This window comes from Poecilia mexicana, unplaced genomic scaffold (genome assembly GCF_051168715.1).
Source record: "Poecilia mexicana isolate PSO_F unplaced genomic scaffold, ASM5116871v1 scaffold_3, whole genome shotgun sequence".
Classification (NCBI taxonomy): domain Eukaryota; kingdom Metazoa; phylum Chordata; class Actinopteri; order Cyprinodontiformes; family Poeciliidae; genus Poecilia; species Poecilia mexicana.
The window spans coordinates 15,437,207-15,445,567 of NW_028263372.1; the positions used below are offsets into that span (position 1 = coordinate 15,437,207).

Here is an 8,361-nt window from a genome sequence, read left to right on the forward strand (position 1 = left end):
GAACGGAGAAGGGTGACCATCATCCGGCCACGCCCCGGCCCAGTCGCGGAAGGCTCTCCTCACCGACCGGAGTCGGACTGTTTTGTTGACATTCTTTATGTCAACAAAGTGGCTTTAGACATTCATCCAGGGTGCTTCGACTAGGGTTACCAAGGGACCAGCCCCTATACATTTAAAGCCGGGGGGGGTTGGGGGAGGAGAGACAGAGACTGTTGGTTGGTCTGTGTTACCCAGAAAGCAGTTGGGCACAATATCGCAACACCAACACCGTGAGTGAAACAATGACTGGGACACCCTACGATATAAAGTACTCGGGGACCATTTCTTTAACACATCCATATTTGTAGAGTACGGAACAAATCGTGTCTCTTTTAGGTTCAATACGGGACGGGTGGCAATCCTAACTCTATCGTCTATTCTATGCGCCTTATAATGCGATGCGCCTTATATATGAAAAAAAGTTTTAAAATAGGCCATTCATTGAAGGTGCGCCTTATAATCCGGTGCGCCTTATAGTGCGGAAAATACGGTACAAGTTAAAATGAGCCAAATTGCTAACATTAGCCTAAATGCTGGCAGTAGCATGTGAGGCATCACTAACATGTTGTCTTACATTGACTTACTCCATTCAATATATTAAGTGTGGCTAATAAATAAGAAAAATAGCTAAAAGGTTTTTTAGGAAAAAGGCTAATGCTAATGGGGGCAGTGAAATGCTAATGCTTGTGCTAATGTTTGTGTTAATGTTAATTCACTGCCGCCTATGGCAGTGCACTAATATTGAGATGGTGTCATCACGACCGACTTTCATACCAATAGAGCCAGAATATATTTGTGGGCATGAGGGTGAGTTAAAAACTGTTTTGGGGTCAGAAATCCTCTCCATTTCTCACTCTAGCGGAGGAATATTTTGCACTAACCTGGGAGATTTTTATTTTATGGTAAAGGCTATTTGTGCACTGCCTAAGCTTAATTTTAAAGTCCCACAATAATCCCATGTGTAACAGTGGTTGGGTTAAACCAGTCATATACAGCAATTTTTCACATATTTTTCATATTGTGAAAAATATGAAGGCTTTTATTAAATATTGTACAATAACCGAAAAGAGAGATATAACTTCTATCATGAATATAGATTAGCCAAAACCCCTACACATTACATGAAATACTTCTTCTTCCAGTGGGAGCCGGAAGTAAGACCCATAATTGTTTCCCCAATAAGCCGCCCAGGATTAAGGTGGATAGAATGTTCAGTTCCAATGGTATCAGTGACATCATTAGTGATGTCATCACTCTATGATATCACAAGGGAATCGCTCTCTTGAATGTGGCTCGCAGACAGAGTTTTCTCTGACCTGTTCCACAGTTCAATCGCGGCAGATCACCCTTCAGAGCTTGTTAGATATCGATTCCAGAGAAGTGAGAATTTACCAGTCATGAAGCAACAGCAGACTGCTTTTAAACATGAAGCTTTTCCAGCTAAGCTTTCATGGGTCGACATGGTAGACCTCAACATCCAAGTCGACTACGACGCTGTCATTTTCCCTGTTGAAGATGACAGCATCGGCCCCATTGAGCCGGAAGATCAATCAGAGATCCAGGGGGAATCAAGTCCTTCCGGCAACTTTGAAAGACCAACATCTTTGGAAGTCGAGCAGAAAACAACACCCTCTGCTGGCTTCGAGATTACCCCCTCAGTGGAAGACGTGGAAGAGACAAACCAACACGTCAAAGATCTGACGAAGCAGGTAGACGATCTTAAAACAGAGTTGCAGAATCAGATTTTTGAACTCCATCAGGAAAGAGACCGAAGGGTTGCATTTCAGGCTGAAGTCAAATCCCAGCAGGAGGAGATTCTGAGGCTGCAAACAATGTTGGAAAAAGAACGTCACCAGCAAAAGATTAAAGATGTGCCAAAGGTTTCTTGCTCTTCCAAAGTCACAGTTGACAAGAGCGTTCTTCAACAGCTGGAGTACTTCAAGCGGGAGGCTGCAAAATACGCCTCCCGCAATAAAGGACTAATTGAAGTAATGGTTGAAGAATACAAAGTGAGACTTAAATATGAGGAGCAGCTCAAAAATCACTCTGAGCAAGCTTCCAAATTTAAGGCTCAGGAGGAAACGGTGAAAGCTCTTCAGGGTCAGGTTGCAGACCTGAAGGTGGAGTTAAAACTTGCTCTAGAAAATATCCATCATAGAGTCTCCACCCAACCAAAGACCCCCCTGCAAGCAGAGGAGCCCAAGCAAAGGCAGACCTTCAATCAACAAGGGGTCTCCATGGATAGCCTGACTCAGCCTTTGCGCCAACCCACATCCAGCTTGCAAACAGTAGGCTCCCTACAAATAGAGGAGACCAAGGATAGACAGACATCCAATCAACCAGGGAGGTCCGAGGAAAGACGAACCTTCAATCAACCAGGGAGGTCCGAGGAAAGATGGACCTCCAATCAACCAGGGAGGTCTGAGGAAAGACGGACCATCTATCAAACACGGAGGTCTGAAGAAAGACAGACGTCCATGCGACCAACCTCCACTGGTTGCATGGAGGGCCTTCATGTTGGCATTGGCATGAAGACCAATCTAAGCCCGGCTCGGCCTTTACACCGACCCACACCCAGGTGGTACTAACCTAGGTCACTATCCAAACCCAGGTTTTGCCAACACTGGACATTATTGTAAATTCAATCCTTTACTCCTGGGGTGCTCAAAGTCGGTCCTCGAGGCCCGACTTTGAGCACCCCTGCTTTACACAAATTTAGGAAATCAAAACAGACGCAGGCAAATAAAATGCCTGCGTCTGATTTCCAAAATCAATGGATTTTGAAAACAAAATCCATTGATTTTGTTTTCTCCAAAATCAATGGAGAAAACACAAGATCAGTTTCAGAGTTTAAACCCCCAAAATAAACATTATTAAAACTGTCCAGAAACAACCAATCAGAACCAAACTTTTGGTTCTGATTGATGCGTTGAATGTGTCTCAGCACATTCAACACATTAGACTACTAATGTACTGCAATTGGCAGAAATACAACCTAACATTATATCATCATTGTTTATTTATAGAATGAGTTAGAAAACAAAATGCTATATATAAATGATTGTCAAATCTATTTCGACCCATATTAGAACTTTACATTGATTTCCCTTCATTTTAGTAGCTGTGATTTTCCCTAATTTTAGTTGATTAGTCTATTCCTAATTAACTAAAATTTACCTCTAAATGTTACCCCTGATCCAAAGCAATGAATCCATCATATTAGGACCAGGTCCTGGTCCTAATATGATGGACACTGTACATATAATGGTGCGTTTGCACCAAACACATTTTGAGCATCAGGCATGTTTGGTTTACATTCAGATTCTATGTGGAGGCGCGTCGAGGGCCGATGTGGCGCGTTTGGAGCGTCTAGCGCAACTTTGGACGCTCCATAGACTTTGAATATAAACCAGACTGACGATCAAAACGTATTTGGTGTGAATACACCATTAGAATGTTCAGTTCCTATGGTAACAATTAGATCATCAGTGATGACATCACTCTTTGATGCATCAAATGAATCTCTCTCTTGAGTGTAGCACACAGACTGTTTTTTCAGACCTGTTCCTGTTTCAGACTTATAAGTTATAAGTTATGAATCTTCTCTAGGAGCTGTTTAAATTATTTGAAGGCACAGAATCAGCCCAGTACAGGTTCACATTCTCAGGTAAGAGAGACTCACCTGGTATAAAGCTAATTTTTCAGTACTGGAATTGCACTGAAGATAAATTAGTTTCATCAAAGTATGTCATGAATATGTGTGCATGCCATGTATTCCATCTCAAGTCCATAGCATACTAGTTTTTCTGTTGCTTTTGCCACCACTAGATGATATGCATTTAAGATATAACATAAACAGCACTATTCAGAGATGCAATGAGTTTATAGCAGTTGTTTGAATTATCTAATCGTCTGTTGATTTGCAGCAGTCCACATTATCAGCAGATATAGAGTGCCCCAAAATAAAATTCTGCTTTGTTCCCATTGAGGCTTGGGCCAAGTATGTGACATAAGGGGCTATGAATGAGACAAAAAAAAAAAAAAACTCTGAGGGAGCTGTTCATGTTTTAACCTCATTTTGCACAGAGGCTTTTATTTTAATGTATTGATGATAGCAAAATGTAATATTGTTACAAATAAAAAAAGGAAATATGTTTGAAATAACAGTAACAATAAAGAAAACTCTTCTACAGTATAGAACTAAAAAAAAACTGTTACACAAAAATGTTTCACTGTAAAGATGGCTTGTAGTTTGTTTTGTTGCAACCTGAAGTGTGAAATAAACTTCAGTGGAGTTTGAAAACAAATATGTGTATAGTTAAATGTGTGGTTGAATGATGTATGTGCACAGTTGATTTTATTTTATTTTTTCTTTGGGGGTGGAGGGCGGAGGATTTTATTGTAATCCATCGGGGGGCCCAGAAGAAAATCTTTGGGAACCACTGTATTTAGTAATCTGTGCATAAAAACAGATCGCAACAGCTCCTGTACAATATGTTTATACCTCAGCTAACTAGAACTGCCATCGCTCTTTTTCCTCCCGGTGCCCGTTAGTTCAGTTGCTATGACAACGGTAAATAAAACACAAAAGGACTATTAACTGTTCTTTTTGAGTTGAATTTGGCCCGTTTTTTGTTAATTATGTCACCACAGTTACTCGAAATGCCAACAAAAGTAATAGCTCCCCTCACAGGATCAAGCCGCACGTTTCGATATATTATATATTGTGAGGGGGCATGCAGCGGTACGAGCCTCAGTAACGGTACTAAGAGGCAGTTCTGAGGTGTAGAACAATAGGTGCCTGCCTATGCATTGCTTTGGCAAGCCCTAACAAATGAAAAGAGAAAACATAAAACTTTAGAGCTATGTGTCAAACCATTACGCCGTATGATATCTGGTAGCACGGCTTTGTCCAGGAGTGATTATTTTTATGTACTTTTAACCTAAATGTGGGAGATATAAAAGTCTGAAGATAAAAAAGATGATGATAGTATGACATTGCAAAACAATGACATTTTTAAAAAGCATTCATTCTTTCAGCCCATGACAGTGTTTTAATCTGCATGACTTTCTATGTTTCTTATTGAAATTTCTCTTTGAAACACCAACTTGACTCACAATGTTTAACGATACAATAGATTAATAAAGTATTACTAGACAATAACCACCAAGGGCAGTTTGTCTTCCATGTTCCTCATGAGCAAGGCAAATTTTCTTTGCCATCTGTAAGTAGGATTCTATTTATATATTTTGCACATAACTTGATATTGGTCTGGATTTTAAAGCTTAACGCATAATCAAGTTTGGCTTTGAGAATTTCTCCTATTGCTTGCGATTCCTGGTCATCTGTGCTCAGACATTTTCATAACGTACTCTAAAGCTCCATATTATTGACGTTTATGTTCCCATGTTTTGCCCACGCATTTTAAGCACAGACGGAAAAATAAATGCGCAACAGTCTCACCTTGAACATTTTGCATTTAAAGGCCTCAAGATCCACCTAACAAATAGAGGGTTCAAATAAAGTAGCGTACCTAGTTAGTTTTCCATTCCCCAGAGTGGTCCGTCTAATAAAATAGGCAGGCCGATTCGCCTTTACAAGTTACGCATTACTGACCTCCCTGAGGAAGGTCCAGATTGAAAAGAAAAAAAAGTGTGAAATGTAATATTTTTATATAAATCAATAACTTAGCAGACCGGGGTTATTTTAAATCCAGTGTGTCATTCCATGCATGCAAATCTATGAGTCACGGGGTATGACATTTCTTGGTGCTAACACTTTAATTTTTTTTGTCTTGCATTGTCATTTAGGAACCTGACTGTGACAGAAACTCAAAATAATGCTGCCTTCATTGCCAACCCCCCAACCCCCTGTGGCCTAGTGCTCCTGCTCCAACTCCAGCAGGATTTGTTCCCTTTTCTTGGGCTTGACCAGTGGTTGTAATCTCGTTTTACTGAACTCGAAGGACCCCACCGTCTTGTTAGCTCCAGCGCAGAGAACAAGTCCATTCATTATATGGAGCCTGATGAATGACTTGGTCAGACAGCAAGGGAAAGCCTAGGTGTAAATGTTCAACCTCTCATAAATCACACAGACGGGTAAGTCTAGACCTTAACCTACATGTACTCAGGAGTGATGATACCTTTGTATATTCCTCCCCACTTGTGCAGAAAAATAGTTTGAGAACAGTACTATGCTTATGCCTATATCAGAGTAGTTCAGTGTCAGCATATGATTGCTACAAACGTTTACCGCATTCTGATTATGAAGCCTCCCCTTGTAATAGTGTTAAGAAGTGGGATACAGTAAAATGAGCTTTTTGAGCAGTTGCTTGCAGAAACGACGAGTCAAACTGAAATCATTTTCTTGACAGTCTATCAGCCTCTCTACTTTGAATAAGCAAATTTCTGACGGAATATAACAGAGTGATTTAAAGTTTCTTAAGACATGTGCCTCATCACTTAAAAGAGCACTACTTTTTTTTTTTTTTTTTTTTTGAGGTAATGATTTGAAGCAATCCCAATTTGCCCTGGGCATGCTTTTCATGCTTAGCTGCACACCTTTGTTTCTCGTAAATAATTCTGCCTGCTGTCTTGATCTGTGATAAACTATTCTGAAACAATTATGTTCAAACAGATATAAAGGCAGTAAAGTTTCTGCCAATAAAACATAAAAAAATAAAAAAAATTCAACATTAAAAGCTCCATGTCATAAAACTCACATTTCCAAAAGATACCAATGGTTATAGATATTTTGTAGCAACAGTTAATTTTTAATTATTTTTTTTAACTATCATGGTCTTCTCTGTTAAAGGAGAGTTTTGACATCATTAAGTTAATGATCTTCCATTTTACAGTGTCAGGTAAGATAATCAATTTTACTTCTGCCATGGTGTAAAACCAATCAATATGGTCAATCATTTTTTTTATGTTTTAAAACTTTTTATTTTAATATATTGATTTCTGTTCCACTCTACGATATAGGTCTTTTCAAAACCCATAGTGAGGGCAAAAGACTTGATCAGACTTGAGTGTTTTGTGAAAGGAGTACATTATTGCCTCCTTAAACAATGGTGGAGCAATACCTTTGTCTCGAGGGACCAAACTGTACCTGATGAACAGACTGGAAAAGTCCAGATGTTTCAGTTGTTCAACTTCATTTATGGGTGTGACCTTAGCGCATTCATTTTGATTAATTAATTACATAGATTGTAATCTTTTTTTCTTTTTTTTTAAGTGGAAAAAGTCCAGACCCAGAATAGTCATTGCATATTTCCAGTACACCTGTAAATCTGATGCACTATCTGTATCTGCAAACAAAGTGACAAATGACGAAGCTGCTTCTAATGGCCCACTGACCACTTTTTGTGCATCACAAAAGCTATTCAAATGTAAAAAGAAATCTCAATTCAAGACATATTGCAGCAGGCACTTGTTAGTGTCCGAAACCCACATTTCTAAAGAAGATTGTCCTTTTTTTTAATGCATGACTTTAAATCATGCATTACAGATTCCTGCTTTGTTTATTTAGAATCTATATCTCCTTGATGTGAGTGATCCATTTGTATATTTCTGTGGCTCCTTTTAGATGTCATGAGGAAGAGTGTTCTGTGTTTTATAGCACAGCCTTTGCTTAGATTCTCACTGATTCAAAATTTTGACCACATAAAAGAATAACAATTATTATGAACTGAAACATACATATCAAGACAAGTAATTTCCAAACAATTTATAGACCCAAGTTCATTGTGGTCTTTGAGTAGGCCATGTAAATGTACTTCAGAGTACACACTGCCACAGTCAGAATGATGGTGAAACAAAATTGCATGTGCAATAATGACTCTATATTACCTCCCTTCGCCTCTTATGTATGAAATGATATAATATGGCATGTCTGTCAAAAGATTATGCCTCATATACCCATCTTGAGATGTGCAATACAATAGGTTTGATAGGCAATTATCTGATCAGTTGTATCACATTAAACAGCATAATAGAAACACAAATTAAATTTCTGTCTGTTTTGTTTGTGAAGCGTGAGGTAATTTCTATCTGATGCCACTGTTATAATCTGCCTTAGAAGCCAACTCCACAGCATCTTTTTAAAGACCTGTTAATCATAAACACAGAAGAATACATCTAAAATTAGCAAAGATTTAGCACATGTTTGGAGTGCACGCAATTTAGGATAATGGATAAAACCAACACTAATTACCAAACAAACCTTTAACAATAATCTAAAATGCAAAATTGTTTTAACTTGCCACAGTGGGAACTTTCACACTCATTTGGAATCACTGATTTATTTCTCAAAATATGCTG

General features: G+C 38.8%; 1 protein-coding gene across 1 annotated transcript; it reads left to right on the forward strand.

Annotated features, from left to right (window-relative positions):
- The first annotated feature begins 1,298 nt into the window (after positions 1 to 1,298).
- Positions 1,299 to 3,412, forward strand: LOC148160194 (uncharacterized). The gene is made up of 2 exons (XM_088004621.1): positions 1,299 to 2,422; positions 3,361 to 3,412. Exons 1-2 carry the CDS (start codon positions 1,326 to 1,328, stop codon positions 3,410 to 3,412), a joined length of 1,149 nt encoding a protein of 382 aa, XP_087860747.1. The 5' UTR covers positions 1,299 to 1,325.
- Positions 3,413 to 8,361: the final 4,949 nt, after the last annotated feature.

Excerpts from the sequence above, each read along its gene's own strand:
- LOC148160194 (XM_088004621.1), top strand. The coding sequence starts at position 1,326 with ATGTGGCTCGCAGACAGAGTTTTCTCTGACCTGTTCCACAGTTCAATC. Across the intron at positions 2,423-3,360 it reads ACCTTCAATCAACCAGGGAG|ATTCTATGTGGAGGCGCGTC; the intron begins GTCCGAGGAAAG and ends GTTTACATTCAG.